Genomic DNA, 19,635 nt, shown 5'->3' on the forward strand with positions numbered 1-19,635 from the left:
ATGTAGTTGCACAGATTTAAATCTTGCCTTCCTACCGACAGAATTCATGCCAGGGAGCTGGTGTAAAGTACCACGTAACTTACAGTGTGAGACTGATGGTGTCTTCTGTTTTCTTTGGCCCCACTTGCACCCATGGTCTGCGTGTATGTGCACAGGCTGTAAAAAGCTGATGTGCTCCTCCGACACTGGGACTGATCTGAGAAAGGACGAGTGTGTTAGATACCTGACTCCAGGAGTCGCAGGCACCACTGGCAATCATTGGCTGTGTCTCTATTTAAGGGCTTTATTGACATAGACTGATTTCGAAGCAATAGGCTCCCAGTTATACCAATGCTTCCTTGAGGAACTTAAGTATGTATGCATGGAAGCCAGTATTACAGAGTATACTTCACGAAACTCTCTATGTGGCTGTTAACCAGAAAGAAGGGAGGGAGGGGAGAGGTAAAGAATATTTCAACTGCTACAGGAGGATGGAGGAAACACCTGCAAACCATTATGTGAAAGCAGCTTGACTTCATGCTTGGTCACAATTAACTACACTGGATGGAAAGACAGCACAGCTACACTGGATGGAAAGACAGCACAGCTTAGCAAGAAACTGCAAAGAAACTGAGACAAGATGCAAGTGGTAACACATCTTGCTGTTAATGCTTTATGTGCTCTTGGAAAATCTTGGTGAGGGCAGAGAAAGCAACCAAGTAAGAAAGATTCAAGTATGCAGTTAACTGCATTCACAGTACCATTGGGCTCCTATTTGTACTAGTCATTTTAAGCCATGGAACAGGAGTAACTACTTAGTGTCTAACCAGTATCCGTTGTGTTCTATTATCTCTGCACATTTATAGTCAACTTTTCTTTGCATTGGGAAGGGAGACAGAGTAACTGGAGCTGGTGTAACTCGCCTCTGCATCTCACAGGCACTAGAGCAAGGGAAATGATGTGGGCAAGGAAGACTGTCTCTTCTGCAGGTGCAGTCTCCACAGGACAGTATCTTCAAGTTGTATCTTGTTTTCCTATGGATTCAAGAGATAATACCAGCAATGCTACTTTCTTGTAACTGATTGGTGTAAACATAATAAATATCTAAGCAGTACTTGTACGTATGAGTTTTATAACGGGTTGGAGTTGAGCATTACAGCTCTGCCTTGGGCTATGGGTGATCTCTGCTCCTGTATAACAACTGATGCTTTTGTAACTCAAAGCAGTGGATAACCCTGTGGATAACATGCACTTGAAAGTAAAGAGAGTTAGGTGTAAATGCTTTTTCTGTACCGAAGAATAACTAAATTCCTTGTCCGTGCCAACTGCCTAATGCTCACTTTTACCTCAGCATGAAGATCACACTGAGCCGCTGCACTCCCTTTGGAGTGCAGGTGATTTTGACTCAAGTGAAACAAGCAGGTAGCCTACTTAACTGTATTTTATTTTAATTATCTAAAAACACTTGGAATGGGGGAATGAAGTCTGAATATGAACAGATGCCTTTTCTGTCCTTTGGTTTGCTTAACACTGAGGATAGCTTGATCACACAAGTACAAGACAGAGGTGAGCAGTAACAAGTAATGTTCAGTCTGTCTCTGTGCCATCATCATCATCTTCATTTGCACTTAGACACTGCTCTTCTGTAAGGGAACAGCTCAACAGGGACTTCTGTACACGCCGTCTTTCCTCTGCAATAAAGACAGCAACGCAGGCTCAATACTTGATCTCTTCACATACACTGGAATATTCTCAACTTCTAAAGACAGGAGTATTCCTTAGTTCAAGAATGCAGAAGTAGCACAGCATATCCTATAAACCCCCAGGAACTGAGGCTGCAGGAACTCACCTTCATTTGTACAGCTTTGCAGCAACAGCAGCAGCTGTCTTCTGTTGTACTCAATTAGGAATTTCTGGCATGTTCTTATGGTACCTGCAGGAGTCACAAGAACAATCTGTAACAATCTACAAGCCCAAGTGGTTCAGAGCTGCTAAGTATGTTTTCCAGAGCTTATTCCATTAAGTGACAGATACCCCCAAGCACCAACTTGATTAATGCCAGTGATAAGAAGGGACTTGTAGACTTCATTTCCTCACTGTTAAGTGGGAGAATAATAACTTCTAACATATAGTGCCTGTTACTTGCCCTAAGTGCTTAATTTTCAGGACATGGACAATTCTATATTTTGAAAATACACCTTTTAAAAGAAAATAATGGAGTATTTGCTGCTCTGGTTTTGTGTTCAATGAAGATTCGAGGAGAGTTAGCGAGGGTTTCACCAAAATACTGCTGCCTGTTCCTTAGATCTGCTGGAAGTTAAGTTAGGGTTGCGTGTGGTGTACCCATGGCAGCAGAGCACGTAGAGGGGCTTCTCCTACGCTAGGATGCCTGGAAGGTGCGGTTAAGCTCCACGGGCTCCCTGCAGGCACCAGACCCCGGGCCCGGGGCGGCTGAGGCTGACCTCCGACGTGCAGCGTGTTGAGGAAGCAGGGGTAGCGCTGGTTGCGGCTCTCCAGCTGCCTCACGAAGGGGAGCGCGGAGCAGAGCAGCCGGTACGAGTCCCTGCGGCAGCGCAGCAGCACGGTCCCGGTGTACGCGTTCAGGTACTTCACTGCGGGGCACACAGGCGGCCGTCAGCCCGGAGCCCCGCGCTCCCCGGAGCAGCCGCCTCCCGGCCCGGGCGCCCCGCGGCACCTGTGAAGGAGATGGAGCAGCAGGCCAGCCCGAAGTCCCCGTGCACCCTGCCGATGGCGTCCCTCACGGCGAGCCCCACGGCGCGGTCCTCGATGCACTGCCGGCACTGCGGGTCCTCCGACACCACCTCGCACAGCACGTACCTGCAGCGGAGCGGAGCGGAGCGCGGCGTCAGCCGCCGGCCCGGCCCGGCCCGCGGGGCCGCCTCCCAACTCACCTGTTCTTGAACCGAACCATGGCGGCGGCGGCGGCGGCGGCGCTCCACACGCGCGGACGCTGCTCCAGCCAATGGGCGAGGCGCTCCCTCGCACCGCAGCCAATCGCCGTCGTGTAAAGGCGGGGACAGAGGGAGGACTTCCTCCATCGGCCGGCGGTGGAGCGTGCGCATGCGCGCTGTTCCACTTACCCCCCCCCCCCCCCCCCCCGTCTTCCGCCGCGAGCCGCCGGCCGGTCTACCGGGGCGGCGCGTGCAGCGACCCCGCCGCCTTCCCGCGCCCTCCGCGCGGGGGCGCTCGCGGCCTGCGCCTGAGGAGGCTCGCGCCCGGCGGGGCCCGCTCCCGGGGGGGCCGCGGTGCGGCGGGCGCGCTCCCGTCCGTGTGGTGCCTCCCGTCCGTGTGGTGCCTCCCGTCCCTGCGGTGCCTCCCGTCCCTGCGGTGCCTCCCGTCCCTCCGGTGCCTCCCGTCCCTCCGGTGCCTCCCGTCCCTCCGGTGCCTCCCGTCCGTGTGGTACCTCCCGTCCCTCCGGTGCCTCCCGTCCCTGTGGTGCCTCCCGTCCCTGTGGTACCTCCCGTCCCTCCGGTGCCTCCCGTCCCTCCGGTGCCTCCCGTCCGTGTGGTACCTCCCGTCCCTCCGGTGCCTCCCGTCCCTGCGGTGCCTCCCGTCCGTGTGGTGCCTCCCGTCCCTCCGGTGCCTCCCGTCCCTCCGGTGCCTCCCGTCCCTGTGGTGCCTCCCGTCCCTGTGGTGCCTCCCGTCCCTGTGGTGCCTCCTGTCCCTCCGGTGCCTCCCGTCCCTCCGGTGCCTCCCGTCCCTGTGGTGCCTCCCGTCCCTCCGGTGCCTCCCGTCCCTGTGGTGCCTCCTGTCCCTGTGGTGCCTCCTGTCCCTCCGGTGCCTCCCGTCCCTCCGGTGCCTCCCGTCGCTGCGGTGCCGAGGGGAGCCGCGGGGAGGCCCTGGGCAGCGGCGCCCTCCTGCTGCGGGAGCTGGAGGGCTGGGGCAGCGCGTCCCCTGCTCCGCCTTCGCCACCTGACAGAGCCGCGCTCCAGTGCCCGCAGCTCCTCAGGCTCCAGGTATGGGGTGCCCTGGGGTGTGTACGGAGTGTGTAACAAACGGAGCAGAGCTCCTTACAGCTGTCGGTTTCAAAGCTGTGACCCCTGACATGGTCGGAGGAAGCAGGGAGTGCTCTTTGAAAAGAAGAAACGGGGGACAGGGGAATGGGAGTCAGGAAAAGATAAGAGATGGGCACCTGGATGTGAGATGGGAGAAAGAGCCAGTTAGGGCGGCACAGGAGGAGCGCTTCCACTGAGGTCCCTGGAGCCAAACCACACAGGAGTGCTGAGGCACTATACTTAAACTGAGTTTAGTTTAAAGGGGGAGCTCATTGCTAATTCAGAGTGGAAACATCTTCTTTAATGACCCTAACTCTAGACAAAGGGAGCAGTGATAAACCCAGTGGAAATCCTGTCCTGGGTGATAAACTCCTGCCCTCTGAAATAGATGCCTGTTCCGCTGCTCTCTTTCTCTATTCTCTCCTCTGTCCGTCACCTGCGATCCCATTTTTGAGACGTTTTTCTGAGAACTGCAGGATATGAGTTGCCTGGGGGTAACATAAAAAGGACATGGAACTGTTGGAACAAGCCCACGAGGACGATCAGGGGACTGGAGCACCTCCCGTATGAAGACAGGCTGAGGAAGTTGGGGCTGTTCAGCCTGGAGAAGAGAAGGCTGCGTGGGGACCTCATAGCAGCCTTCCAGTACCTGAAGGGGGCCTATAGGGATGCTGGGGAGGGACTCTTCGTCAGGGACTGTAGTGACAGGACAAGGGGTAACGGGTTAAAACTGAAACAGGGGAAGTTTAGATTGGATATAAGGAGGAAATTCTTTCCTGTTAGGGTGGTGAGGCACTGGAATGGGTTGCCCAGGGAGGTTGTGAATGCTCCATCCCTGGTGGTGTTCAAGCCCAGGTTGGACAGAGCCTTGGGTGAGATGGTTTAGTGTGAGGTGTCCCTGCCCATGGCAGGGGGTTGGAACTGAATGATCTTAAGGTCCTTTCCAACCCGAACTATTCTATGATTCTATGATAAAACACATCAAATCTGGTATGAGCTTTGCAGGAGACTTTTTCATGTGGGCCATGAAGGGAGGGACTGGGGGAAGTTTGTTGGTTTCTGAGAATGGTGCAGATAGAAGTGTTTTCTCAATGTGGGATACTGCCCTGCGTTGATCTGTTGTACTGCTCTGTGTTTTAGTATCCAAACTGGGATCCAGCTGTCATCTGTTCCAGCTGTCAACACAGTAAGCTCCTAAGTGATAAACTATTCTTGCTTCTTTGGGCAATAGCAGAGTCCATGAACATTCCCAGGTATTTTCTTTGTAGGGTGAGGTCTTGGCTTTTAGCCTTTCAGCGTGCCTGTCAAGGTGTGTTTGCCTGCTGCCCCTGTCTTTGTAGTGGCACCCCCCATCCTGCCTTTTAGTGGGTCTCAAGTAGCCCTGTGCTGCTTGAATTACTCTTGTTCATGCCCTCCCTTGTTTCCTTCTTTTTGCAGAGGCAGGCTGGGGCTCTGACAAGCAGGCCATGTGAGTGCACTCTGCCCTGTAATCCAATAGGACATGTGCACTGTGCATGCTATGGGCTGGACCTTATGTATAGCGAAGGCCTCTGTTTTCGGTCCGGAAGGCTGATGAGGAGCGACGCGGTGCAAAGAGAGGGCAGTGTTGTGAGAGAGCTCTGTCCTGCTTCATTTCATGTAGGGTATTGCCTTTAGTTCCCTGTTGTTGGTTTGGAGGATGCACGGAGCAGACCTGAGCCACCACTGCTCCCCGTGCAGTCACTGCCTGTGATAGTACAACGCGTGTCAGTGCAGTCAGGCGTCACAAGGTGCTGAGCTGACAGCACAGGACTAAAAGGTTCCAACAGCTTCATGTTTGTTTCCCCACCTCCTCACTCCCATCCCCTGCTAGTTTTGCTGTATCGATTCCAGTGTCAGTGATTCAAGAAACTGCTGTGAGTGATGGTGAGTTATCCAGTCAAGGTGGGAGAGAACTGTCTCGTAAGAAAAGATCTGAGAGAGAAAAAAAATCAGAAAATGCTATTTAAATTGAAGAGTGGCTCAAGAGACTTGCTGAGGGAGAGGATGGATGTCTCTCCTGCAGACTTGGAGAGACAATGTGGCCTCAGGATACCTTATCAGATAGAAATTATGGAGAAGAGAGTATGTAAGGACAGGGGAAATAACGTACACCGTCTATACACGTTAGGGGCAATTTGTAAAGCAGTTTGAGAACATTGAATAGAAGGTTCTTTATCAGCTTTAAGTGTACATCAATGATTGTCCAGTAAAATGGTGCTGTGAGAGAGGTGCAGGAGGAATACTGAGATCTTGTTCTCCCAGCTCGTGTTTGTTGTGTGGGGTAGTGTACCTGTAGAGGAATTACTCCAAATCAGTCTGGGTTGGGTTTATTACCATTTTAGTTCATGATTTAACATTGTACTACAGGCTTGAAGATAGACTCTTATTTTAGATTTATATGGCATTTGGAATCTCCAGATTGCCGGTTACATAGCATTTGTATTGTGTGGAATTAATTGTGCTAATAAGCTGCGACAGACATCATGATTAATTCATATGTTTTGTTGTATTCAGCCAGCTCTTAGAGTTTGTATGTATTTGCTATCATTAAAATTACCAGCAAATGTGTTCATTGAAAAAGCATACCGTATGTCAGTTAGTGAATTGTTGCACTCTTTAGGTAGGATGTTTCCATTTTACAGATGAGGAAACTGAGGTATAGGGGGATTAAACAGTTTATTCGTAGTAAATAGCTGTCAGTCTGGAGGTACAGAGCAAGGACATAGTGTGGGTAGAGGGAACCAGTGTATTAGTGCATACTGTGTTGGAAGGTAGGTCTTGTATGTTGCTCATGCATAAGGTAGACAAGTAATTATGTTCTGGAGTAAAATTAGGATGCACTGGTACTCCATCCTTGTGATACCACCATTTGATCTTCCCTGCATAGCCAAAACCATTATTTTTGCTTCCCTGTGGAAGCACAGAATTGAATTTGCAATCAGGTGCAGTATCAGAGTTGGGGGTGACAGCTACATTTTGTTCCACCGAGTGCACATTGCATCCCCAGATAACCCTGCAGTCAAAAATACAGAGCAATCTGGCTAAAATTAAAACTGCTTCTTAAATCCTCTGTCTGATGTTGCCTGAAGCTTTTTGTTCAGTTTATCTTCACAAGGTCACTGAGACAGAAGAGTGCATCCTCTGAGCATGCTGTCCTGGAGCCTTTCATGCAGATGCTCTCAGTGAACATTTGGGACGTTCTCCCTTCAGTCCCTTTCTTTTTACGCCCCCATCTTTTGCATCTGTCTACTCCCACCTTTTGAGCTCAGGACCCTCAGATCAATACACATAAGAATAAAAGCTCCTTTTTTAGCACATTAACATGTAATCACTAATCACAACCTTTCTGGGCACCCAGGCTGCCAGGGGCCAGTCTGTCAGCTGGAGCTGCCACGCGTGTGCCAGCAGCGCTGCCCTCATCTTTGCTGTCATTCTGCCATGTGGAATATTTGTCTGGTAAAACCATGCATTTGAAGCAAATTCTCTTTCTGCCTCTTGCAGTGGCTTGCAGTGTGTCTTGGACAACTCGCTGTCCTGGTTTCGCTTAGGATCGAAATAGTAAATTCATGTTTCTTTGATTTTTACATATATGCTGGCCCTAAATTTCCAAGTTTTATTTTCTTCTGGGAATAACTGCAAATACTTTACTCACAAATGCACGTTAAAAATTAGTAAAATGTTCACTTGGAAGTTGTTTATCATCCAGTACAATAAAACTGGTTCTATATAGAACTCAGTAGGCAGCCCACATTTCATTTGCAGCAAGCTGCTGCAAGAAGTGAACAGCTGTTTTCAAACTAGTTCATTAAAGTAAGGCAAAGACTAGAATATTAGTTTACGCAGTTCAGGATTCTGTTTTCCCTTTCTGCATTAGAGAACACAGACTGAACAGTAGGCCACATAAATTACACATAATCTGCTGTGTAAAAACCCCACATATTTAATACTTCCTTAACAGGGATGTTAAGATGGATTAATTATTCTTTGTTCTGGTCTCTGAAGATAGAGGGTAATTACTATTAATTATGTGTAATTGAAAAATTGCTTCTTCACAAAGAATCTAGTAGCTTTAGTGGGATTTAAATGCTTGCTACCTATAGGGAGGCCTACAGCATTCCGTAATGTTATGTCAAAAACTGCCATAAACTTAAGAATGGTCTCAGTAAGTCTTACTCACTTTCCAGCCCACACTTGAGAGCAGGATTTTGAGAGATAGCAGCTCTCAGAGCATGGTGGTGAGACAGGACTCTTTTGTTCTGTGCTGAATGGCACTTAAACAGAGGATGCAGTTTGTGAGGCTGCAAGATGCTGCTGCTGCAAGACTTGTCATTGGTAAACTTCCAGAAACCTGTGGAAACAACCACAGGGAAACCAAAGGGTTTATTAGAAACCATCAAACGACAATAATGACAACAATAAAACAAACCCTTGAGCTTGCCAATCTGGGAAGGAAGCTTTTGATAAAGGGGGAAATCCAACCCGTGATTCTTTAGTAACCGGAATATCCCCTGTGGGGAAGCACAGATAGTAGAGGTATGTGACTGCTGGGGAAGCAGCAGCTGCCTGAGCATTCACACACCATTCAGGGAGCTGCACACACACCACCCAAGACTTAACCGCCAGACACTCTGCAAGACGTGCTTCCTCCTCCTTCAGGTTTGACCCTAGGTTTCCTCAACTGAATCTAGACATCCAATTCCAGGAAAAAATAATTCAGTGATTGAGTGGTGCAGCGCAAGGAGCAGCTTAAGCTGGATGCCTCTGGAGAGGGATCCCAGACAAAGAAACTCCTGGGCAAAGAATACCCACCTCTCACCTGCTGCTTTAGTCCAGTGGCAATTTTTGATCTGGGGTCTTCTCACACCTTATTGGACTCTTTCTCCATCTCCATACAGGCAGATCATTAGTCGTTCTTATCTTGTGGAGTTGCAGCTTCTGCTGATAGTTGTAGCCTACTTACCTTCTCGTTTGCACTTCTTGTGCAGCAGCTGGTCAGCAGAGCATTGGGACACAAAAAGCCTCCTAGACCTCAGATAAACATTATTTAGCAATAGCTAAAGCATCAGTGTGTTATCAGTTCTTCTCAAGCTAAAGACAAACCTCACCACGGTACCGGTTACTAGGAAAAATACTAAGAAAATTAGCTCTGTTCCAGCTGAAAGCATATTTAGGTGGAAGTCCGCAGCTTATGGCCCATGGCTTCAAAAAATCTCACTGCTCATGCTAAGCAAGTAAAGCTCTGCAAGCAGCATGTTAAACCACACAATATTATACCTCCAAGTGACTCATTCTATTTAAAACTTGTTTATTTAAGCTAAACAAGACAAAGAGTGAAGAATATGTTGAGATATTTGAATTAAGGTGAAACAGAAAAGGGCAGAGCACTTTCAGTTATCCAAGATTAGTAGATTGGTTAGGCGGAGACCTGCAATTCCTAACTGTCCCATGGAGTTCTGTTTTTATTTACAAATCCTCAAAATATTTAGGTGTATAGCTTCCTTTGATTTCCTTTTGACTGAAGACAGTAACATTTTTCTACTTCAATAAATTATTGAGTTGTTATGCACTTAAATAATACTTGAGATAATAGACGCTCTTGTGGCATAACCATAGTCTATCCTGAGCCACCACCTTCACATACAAGTTGGTGTAGAGTCTGAAGAGGTGTGGAGAAACAAAACTGATGTGTCCAGTGTTGCTTGTCTTGCAGATCTTTGCTCTCTGCTTTTTCCCTCCTCTGATTTCCCATGTGCAGTTTAAACCAGGGCCCTGCTTTACAGTAAGATGTGTCTGCTTATGCTGCCTTATACTGAAAAATCCTTTCTCTATGTGGCTTCATGTTTAACTCCAGCAGCCTAGAGCAGCATAGGATCAGAGATGTCTTCTGCAGAGCACTTGTCTGCCTAATGAGGGAGGCAATGAAAAACATTTTCCAGTGCATCCATCACCCTGCACTGTGGTGCTGAGGCGGGAGGACAGGCATCCTGGAGCAACCTTATACAATCCATGCCTGCTCCCTGGCTCTGGCAGGGCAGCCACAAGCATGCAGGGCAGGGGGGAAGCTGCAGTAGAGCTGCTTGGTGGGGTATGGCCAAGGGCTCCCCTTGGCAGCTGCAGGGGCTTGGCATGTACCGGTGTCGGCTTTGTGCAGGGAGCATGTCAGTCACTGACTAGTTGGGGCACACAGGTCTCAACTCTTTGCCTGACCTACTCTGGCAGAGACCTCCCCACCTGTCTGTTCTTGCCTAGATCAAATTTTAGCTGCAGCATCCCACTGACTGGCACAGTACGTGAAATGAGTGCACATTTGGGTGGGGAGAAACAGCAGTGACTTATTTCTGCTGTGCTGACTAGGGGTGCTCACAAAGACCAGTAAGTGCAGTCAGACTTATAGAGGCAATAGTTATTATAGATTGAAGAAGACAAAAAGCACTGGAAGCATCTGACCGATTTTGGGAAGCTTGCTGGGGCTTTTTGCTTTTATTTTATTCAATATTATTTGTTTCTAAATATGCACTTGCACCTGAGTGAAAGAGACTGCCAATATTTGTCACTTTTCCTAACTATGTGCACTGTGAAGACAGGGGCAAACCAGAAAATATCTTGCTGCATTTGCTAGGCTGCCTCCACCAGCTGCCCTGAGGGTAAGGGGGCTGGAGTTGCTCTTGAGATGACTTCTGCCTGGTGCTGGTTGGTCCCAAGGTAAAGCTTCTGATGATGCACATAGCAACCTCTTTGCAGTGCTTGTGATGGCAGCTGCCACACTGAAATGATCTGGGGGCAATTGACCTAGGACACATCTCTCAGGCCACCCTAGTAAAATTCCATAGTGCTCATGCTGGAACTCAAGCAGTTGCTGCTATGTGACCTTCTCTATCCCTGTTTCATACCTGTGATGCTTGAAAGATCATGTTTATCCTGCTGTAACATTAGTGACTTAATTAGAGCTGAATTTGGTCCTGCAGCCTCTGAACATGAGCAGCTTCCATCAAGTCATCTAAAGGAGCAGATCTGGTTTCTTCTTTCTCTCGGTATTGGTGGCATCTGGTTTCATTTTCCATCTTTCCTAAGGGAGCTCACTTTTCCCCACATTTCAGCATATGCCTGTTGTATGTCAGCACCCCGGGCTGCCTGTGCCTCCGTGCCAAGGCAAGTACCACTCTTCCCGCCAGCAAGGTGCAAGACGGTGTAGACACAGAACGTGAGGCACCTCAAGAGCTGGTGTTGTGGACTGTGTGTAGCTTAAAACTAGTACCTGCTTGTGAGTCAAGAAACTAAGCCGCAGCCAGTAAAGTGTGGGTTGGTTTTGGTTTGGGTTTTTTTCCGTGTCTGTGTAGGATGTGTAGAGCTAGCAAGATTTTCACCCTGTAGTGTTACAGGAGCCAGTGTTTTTGCACTGCATGGTTCCTCTTTGTTGATACCATAATGGGCACCTAAACAGCTTCTCAGGGTAAATAACAGGGAGGGCACTGCTGATGAAATAGCAGGGCTAGCAGAGGACATGCTACTCCCACCCCTGTAATTTAATGTCCAGCACTGTCTGCATGCTATCCCATTTATTTGTAAATGTGATGACATGGGAAATTTCCTACCTGTGATGGTTTGTCTCCAGGAGATGGATTGATTCTTTTAACTTGTCCTACGTCTTCTTCTTCCCTGTCCCTACCCCAACCACTTGGCCCAAACAAACTTCCCTCAGATTTCTTTGTGGCACACAGACTGCTATTTAAACAATAATTATGAAGGGTTTTTTTTTTTTTTGTAAGATGTAGGATTTTAAAAAAGAGTAAGATGATGATTTTTAGTGTTTACTAGATTCCTATAAAACACATTCACCTTTAGCTCTCAGCATTTTTATGTCTGTTGCTATGCATATAGACCTATTGCTTGGAAAAGCACATAGACTCCATTATTTCTCTATTATTATAATCTTACCCAGTATCATAAGATCAGCGTCTGTGAGTCAGATCACAGGCATTAACAAAATAATGTAAAAATAAGTTTATTTAGTTAATTTACTTAAATTATACATCCTGAGCTCTTTTATTTTGGGGACTGCCAGGGTGCAGGTGTTTCTCTGGAAGCGTGGGGAGTGTGCAACCTCATTAGGCTTTTAATAGTCTCTGGCAGAGACTGGTGCTGTCACCTTATAGCGAAGCTCTTCTTTCAATAAAACTGAACCAGTTTATAACATGGATACAGAGCTCCTGCTCCCATTCACGGTCCCTCCTACTCTACCCCATATTCTCCAACAGAAAGATACCACAGTGACAAACAGAAAATTTAAGGACAGTGACTGAATCTCAAGTTCAGTTCTTCAGTGTCTCACACATTATAGCTTTATAGAGGAGGTGATGTTTAGAGGACAGGGTATAACTAACTTTAGATTAAGTAATGGACTTCAGGACTTCACATCCAAGCAGACTGTCTTTCTGGCTGTCAGTGCCATGTAACCATGTCACTGATATCCAGTCTGATGTTTTCTTTATTATTATTCATAAGCTGCCATGCTGCACAGCAATCATACTTTTCAGGCTGTGCCGTCTTGGGGATTATCACACTTGCAGGGTGGTTAAAGTCACTTTGCCTGGAGTCTTCTGCCTCTGCCAAGTGCCCAAGGCTAATCACTGTGAGATGTGATGCCTGTCATGTCTTCTTGTTCAAGTATTCACTGCCATTCACTAAAAGCCTTAACATCTGTTATTACACGGTAATCCTCCCGCATCAGGCTTCCGAATGAGAAACTGGTGGAGCCCAGCAAGGTATGGCTCAGCCTTCGTTTGCATCATTCCCAGCATGCCAAGGCAACTTGTTCTCCCTTTGGAAATCATTAATAAGCAATAAGAATATTATATAAGCTGGCATCTTTTTTTAAACCACGATAATTTCAACTGCTATTATAATTAGGATGAAGATGAAAGTTTGAGCTGGGGGAGGGAACAGACAAAGGATTAAGTCGATCTCCACCATGATGTTAGAAGGTGGCTTTGTCTGTTATATCTGAGTGTGGACAATAACAGATACGCTTTAGGCACATGAAGAGGCAAATAGACAATTTACTTAAAAGTATTAATCCTTTTCATCCTGAAATGTTATCTCTTGCCTTTATAAATAGGATCACAGCTTTCCAGTCCATTCATATTCTGACTAACTGACCCTGTAGAGAAAGTCTGAAAAGCAGTATATGTCTGTGTTGTGTCCTGATAACTATCAACTCCACAGTGGGTCATGTAAAGCAGGCAGAAATATTCTGTTGCTGGGAATATCTGCATCTAAGTCAGAGTGACTGCTGCTGGTTGTGACTACAGTGTATCACTCACCTCACAGAAGACATGGCCTCTTGCAAAGCAGGTCACAAGCCATGGCATAGATCAGATCATAGAATCATAGAATCAGCTAACTTGGAAAAGACCTTTAAGATCATCAAGTCCAACTGCTGATGTGATACTTTAATGAAGAGAAGTTTAGTGTCTGGATCGAGCAGGCAGGATTTGCTGGAGGAGGAGAACCAGGTGAAAGTATGGGTTATAGACGTAACTAATAGGGCTGCTTTCTTTGGAATAGGGAAGATTTAAAAAGTCACTTGTCAAAATAATGTTCTCTGTACCACTGCAGCAGCCCTTGGATCTGAGCATGTTCCTGATGTTCCCCCTCACTCACATGCACAAACACGGGAAGGCAGGCGGGAGGAGGCAGCTGCACTGACACTCTATGGGGTTTGCAAGAACACGATGGCAATTTAGCAGAACGATTAAAAGATTACAAACATTTATTAATAGCTTTGCTGCTGCAGCAGCTCTGCCAGAGAAGTCTTCCTTCCTCAGGAATGCTCTTAGTTCCTGCCTGTTCCCTTCTAGAGCTTTAGGAACTGAAAAGTCAGGTTTGGGCTCAGATTCAGTTTAAAGCTACAGTTACACACCATACTGCAGATTCAGGAGAGGGAACGGGGGAATCTGAGAGTGAGAAAGAAACAAGAGAAGGTAATGCAGAACAAAAATAAAGAATTTTGTATTTTCTGCTATTTACTTGGCCTTTCTCATCTTCCCTGTGCTCCTCTCCCACTCTCTCATTGCTCTTATTTGCCCACTCCTTCTCTCCCTTGGGACAGTGACTTTTTGTTCAGTTCACTGGCACTAGATTCAGATGTGGGTCTACATCTGTCTGTTTAATACAGTCTAACAAAATCATTGCGACAGGTATAAAAACAGTAGTGGAGAGGATGAGCACAGAGTTCTGCAGAGCAATCCAATTTCCTGACATGAGCTCAATCAGTTCTGTGATTCTCATGACTGTGTCATTGTCTCTTCAGATTTTTTCACCTTTAATATTGGGAAAAGAGAGGAGGTAAAGGTTCAATACCAAAAAAAAGATAAAAAATAAAAAATGAAAGGGCAATTGGTTGAACAAGAAATCATCTCATACTTCATGACTGATCCTGCTGAGCAGCAGTGAGCGCTGCAAATGAGATGGGCAATTCTGATGTTTGAGTGCACAGTATCCAAGACATTTTTATCCCACAGACTAGATGATGATGACTGACTGATACAAGTTTGCAGCAGGAGGATATTTATCCTACGCATATAGTGACCTCCTCCAGATTCCTATTCACAGTGGAATAATCAGTTTCTTTCACTTGTTTTTTTTAAACTGGGTCCTAACAGAAACTGAAATGTCTGGACAGCCTAAAAGGAATAAATTTTTCCTGCTAAGCAACGATGACAGCAGATATAAATGCTCATGTCCCTGTCAGTGTCTAAAATCCTGCTTGCTACTGAGCAGGATGACAGCACACCCCAGCCATGGCTTTTCCCATAGAGCATGGCCAAGCGACTGGATATGCCTTTGGGCATCAATAGCTGACTCCCTGTGCTTGACTTTTCAGTTCCATAAGGAGGATTTTTCTTCTGTTCACACACACAATGTAATCACGCCACTTGGCAATGTAAGAAAATTCTCATTGCATAAGCATTATATCTCTGCTTACTGCAGTAGAATTGGCAGAAGGGAAAGCAAGTGGATCCAGTGGATCAGAAAGGAAAAAAAAAAAGATAATGGTGGCAAGGTGCATGAAAGAAAATAGTTATGAGTCTTGCATTATTCTTACCCTGATTTGGGTTGATTTGGGTTTTTTTGAACTGTTGCCCTATTCCTTGAAGTTTTCAGTTAAAGTATTTCCTTCATCAGTTTTCCAGTGTGGTATCCCATTTGGAACTTGGGTAGCATGAAGTTTTGTCTATTGCAAGTGGATATTGGTTATGAAAACCAAGTGACTTTGTATACCATGCTTTTCATGGCACGATCTGGGAAACTGCAGAACCTGGGAGTGTTAGCCCCCCCCGAAAACCTCCTTCCTTAGGATGTTTAAGGAAAATCTGTGTAAGTTTCTGGAGAGTTTGCAGGCAGCCTCTAGGGCCTTACAAAGCTCTGTTTTTCTAGGGAATGACAGTAATGCTCTGAATAATCCTGGCATGAAAGACAAAGAACTCACCTGCAGTTGTAGTTGATACCATGACTGTATTTCTGCCAATTGCTTCTTCACTGTTTGTCTTTAGGAGCTGGAGTTCCCTGTGCTCGGAAAAGCTGAAGAATGACACAGATGGGGATGAAGCAGATCTGCATGTTGGACAGGTACCTGCTCTCAGGTGAGAAAAGATATAGATAAGATCCTTCAAACACAGCTCAACAGAAGGAACTACTTTCAGAAATACTTTCTGTCTCTTTCTCTCTTCTTGTTTACTGATTGCAAATGGCAGGCCTGTAGTAACAGCTATATTGCTTCAGCTGCTTTGTCACAATTCTCACCATTTCCTGGCAGTAGCTATTTCATTTGTATTGGTTTCAGTATCTTTGATTTCCAAGGTCACTGTGTGTGATAACAAGAGGATACCTTGCAGTCTTGGGACAGTCAGGATATCTGTTGGTGGAATTGTTTTGTTGGGTTTTTTCATGTCCTGAAAGGCTGATCTGGGATGTGTTGGCCTTTATAAATACTGAAAGCAAGAAATTGCATTGCATCAGTATTTCTTCTGCTCCCATCAGAACCTCAACTCTCACTAAGGCTCTTGCTTCCCATATACGTCATTATATTTTTATTAACTATTTTCTTGCTCATTAATAAAAAATATATGTTTTACTTCTTAATTATGAGAACCACCATCTTCTGTTATGGAGTAGTCACTGTAGCCTTTGCCATTCACTGTAGCCATTTGGCATTCCCTCCCATTGTTAGGACAGATACTTCCTCTGGGTACACTGGCTGTATCTCTTGAAGTAATTGGAATTGTATCTTTGCAAATAAGCACAGAATTTGCTTTCTCTATATTGAGATATCTCTCTATGTCCTGCATCTTATACTGGCTACTATATCTGCATCCAGGTGGCAAGTAACAGAACTACAGCTATGGTTAAAATAACCTGCACTGAGATTCAAATACAACAAAGGACCCAAAGTGTTAAGTTTCTGAATTGATAAATACATATATTAGTGAGACTAAAAAAATCCCAGAATGCTAAGAAATTACGGAAATTCCAGGAATTCACCTATTCTGTCCTTCTCCCATCATAAAAGAAGACATTGACCGTGGTGCCAGGGGACTGACTTTTGTGATTTCCTTTCTTAGTCGTTGTATGACACAGGAGATGGGGTACAACACAGTCAGGTACAGCCCAGATGCATCCTTGAGACATAGTTAACCTGCAGTTGTGAAGCTTGGATTCCACAGGGAGGCTGAAGGAATACAGTGATCAATAGTGATGTGGCTAGATCTTTTCTAATGGCAAAGTTTAAAGAGGAGAGAAAAGATGGTGATGAGCCTGCCCCTTCTGCACGGTAAAAATAAGGTGAGGAACTTCTGTTGTTACTCATTGACACGGGAACATTACAAGAGAAAAAAGATATTCTTCTTTGCATCCTTGTTTGGAGACAGAAAAGAAGTAATAATGAGGAAAGGGAAGAGAGGATAAAAGTGATAGCAGAAAGAGGAATTGTCCTTGTATGGGTGACAGGTACTAGTAAGTAACTTTCTAAGTGCTGAGAAGGTAGAAAACAGGACAGGGGTCTGTTCAAGGTTTAGGGTCTTGTATGGAGTAAGTCTGTTTTGTTTAGGAAAATAAAATCATTAAAGATAAAATATTCCCAGACAACATGAATATAGAAATGATGAGGCTGCACATGATGAACTTGCAAAATTCTGAATTAGGTTGGATTTAAAACTCTATCAGGACAAAGTCATGAACTTTAAACAGAATGTACTTTGTTGGTTTGATGATGACTTAAAAACCGGAGGGAAAATTAAAAGGCAGCTCGTGTAAAGCTGCATCATCCTCTGCCTCCGTTGAGACAACACTGTATCACCTCTGCCGGCAGCAAAACATCTGCCAGGCTTTGTCATTGTTTTGCATCACAGCATGACCTGAAAGCAAACATCCCTCTGCCGTCACGCAGTGCAGTGCCAGGGATCACTTGCAGAACTACACTGAACATACAGCTGGAGAATATTGCTCTTGTCAGCACTAGTGAATGCTGACAAACCGAGGGAAGTGAAATATATTGCTCTGTTTATGTGGATCTGCATCAACCTGACCGGTTTTCAGTTCTAATAACAGCTAAGTGTGAATTTTAGTTTTCAATATTCTACTTGCAAAGGTTACAACTGAACTGGAAGATATTCCTTATTGTCTGCCCTGTTGTCTAGAGCTTGCTTTCTCACACAGTGCTTGAGTCACAACCATTAAACTTAGTTCATGGAAAACATACCAGAACCACTTTGGTCACATTACCTTAAACTCTCCAGTTGAAAGAAGTGTAGCACTAGATTTCCTCACTTCCTAGCTCCAAATCTGGGTGGTTTTTTATAACAGTAATTGTGGCTTTCAGGTATTGCTTGTGTTCTTCTTTGCTGTCGACTTTGCATTTTTCTCCTTCCTTGATACACTTTTCTTCCTTTTGACCCAGTGTTGGTTTAAATTATTTGCCCCACCACAAGTGCTCACTCCCAACCCATCTCCAGTCTCTGCTAATCACAACAAATGAGTATGTTTATCTTGGATAGGACTTTACTTGCTTACATAGGCGCTTATCCTACGTTTGTGAAAGATCTATCTCTATTGTCGTGGCTTGGGTAAGAATGTGTTTCAGGAGAGCTCAATTTGCCTCTGAGTAAAGCCCACATGAACAAACCAAAAAATAACTAGGATTCCTTTACTCCGGGCACCTGCCTCCTATGCAAGGTGAGGAAATCCCACCAGGGAACGCTGCTTTCATGCAACAAGACTAGAAGAGAGACAGCTGTCTATCAGCTCTGTGCATTGTCTTGTTTTAAAGACAATGAATTTCTGTCACGATGGGAGAAGCAAATCTAAGTCTGACTTTTCCTGTTCGAATTCACTTGTTCTTTCCTCATGGGAAATACAGAGGTGTGCCTTGTAGCACTCCTCACCTAGAGGCGAGGGTTTGTCAGCTCACGTACTTGTTAGTTCTTGTTATAACTGCTATGTTCATTCACTGAACCTCGTTAAGGAGAAGTTAAGAAGTTCTTCATAAGCAGAATGAGGGGTTCAATTTCAGAGACCTTCTCAGTCCTTTCCACAGCAAACCAATTACTGGGTGAGGAGCTCCAGTCCCAAACCAGTGTGGCATGGACAGCGGTGTGGATGGAGGAGGCTGAAGTGCCACTGTTGGTTTCTAAGCACTCTTGACGGATTTTACATTTGTCTTATTCACAAAGTGATGTGGCTTTTGGGTGCTCATGAGTAATGAGTAGAGCTAGTTTGTTTCGCGTCCCTGTCCCCCAAGGCCACTGCCCTTTGAGAGAGAACAGTGTGTACCACTGATTTTGGCAGCCGTGCTCCCAACCTGACGCAGTCGGTTTGGGGGGGCCATGGAACCGGCAGAGATGACTCATTCCGCCTCAGTGGCTCATTGAGGAGCTGCAGGGAGAAGCTATTTATAACCAGACCTTTCAGGTTCAGTGCAGCAGCATCTTCAGCAGGAGGAGGGGGACAGGAATGGGGATGGCACATAAGACTTTTCAGATACAGATCAACCTCACCCCAGTATTGCCCCTAGAGCCACAGAGCCACCAGCTGACTTCAGCCACCCTTTGTTCCCAAGTCTTTTGCTCCTCTGTCTGAGTGCTCTGGTCCTGGTGTAAGATTCTGCTGATAACTCATCAGCCCCTCAAAGAGCAGGGAGACAACTGTGAATATCAGTGTGAACAAAATACAAACTCTTTCTACTCTAGCTGCTAAGCTGGCTCTTGCTGACTCTTTCTGACCCATGGCCATAGCATTATCACCTTATCTTTTCTTTGTCTCTGTCCATGTTTGTCCCTGGCTTGCCATGAAGATGAGCTCTTTTCATGGGTGTTTTCAAACAATCTTTATGTTGCCAGCAAATCCCATTTAAACCTCCTGAGGTTTCTCTCACATACAAGCTAACATTATGATTTATAAAACTGTAGTTGTTTTCACAGTCTTGCCGTGGACTTGTTTCATCTTTAGGTGCTTCCATGACTCCTTCTGTGAAACAGAGATAATGATACCCCCTGGGTTCAGCACAGTGTGCTCTATAGCTATGAAACACCTCCTGAGTGGTAGTATTATTACCAGAGAGAGTCAC

General features: G+C 45.9%; 1 protein-coding gene across 1 annotated transcript; it reads right to left on the reverse strand.

Moving 5' to 3' along the window:
- Positions 1–1,402: 1,402 nt before the first annotated feature.
- POP5 (POP5 homolog, ribonuclease P/MRP subunit) lies at positions 1,403–2,921 on the reverse strand. The gene is made up of 5 exons (XM_065692182.1): positions 2,892–2,921; positions 2,675–2,817; positions 2,442–2,591; positions 1,829–1,912; positions 1,403–1,670 (listed from the first exon to the last, which is right to left on the reverse strand). Exons 1-5 carry the CDS (start codon positions 2,909–2,911, stop codon positions 1,567–1,569), a joined length of 501 nt encoding a protein of 166 aa, XP_065548254.1. The 5' UTR covers positions 2,912–2,921; the 3' UTR covers positions 1,403–1,566.
- Between the last annotated feature and the right edge of the window lie 16,714 nt (positions 2,922–19,635).

Source organism: Lathamus discolor, chromosome 12, assembly GCF_037157495.1.
Source record: "Lathamus discolor isolate bLatDis1 chromosome 12, bLatDis1.hap1, whole genome shotgun sequence".
NCBI lineage: Eukaryota > Metazoa > Chordata > Aves > Psittaciformes > Psittacidae > Lathamus > Lathamus discolor.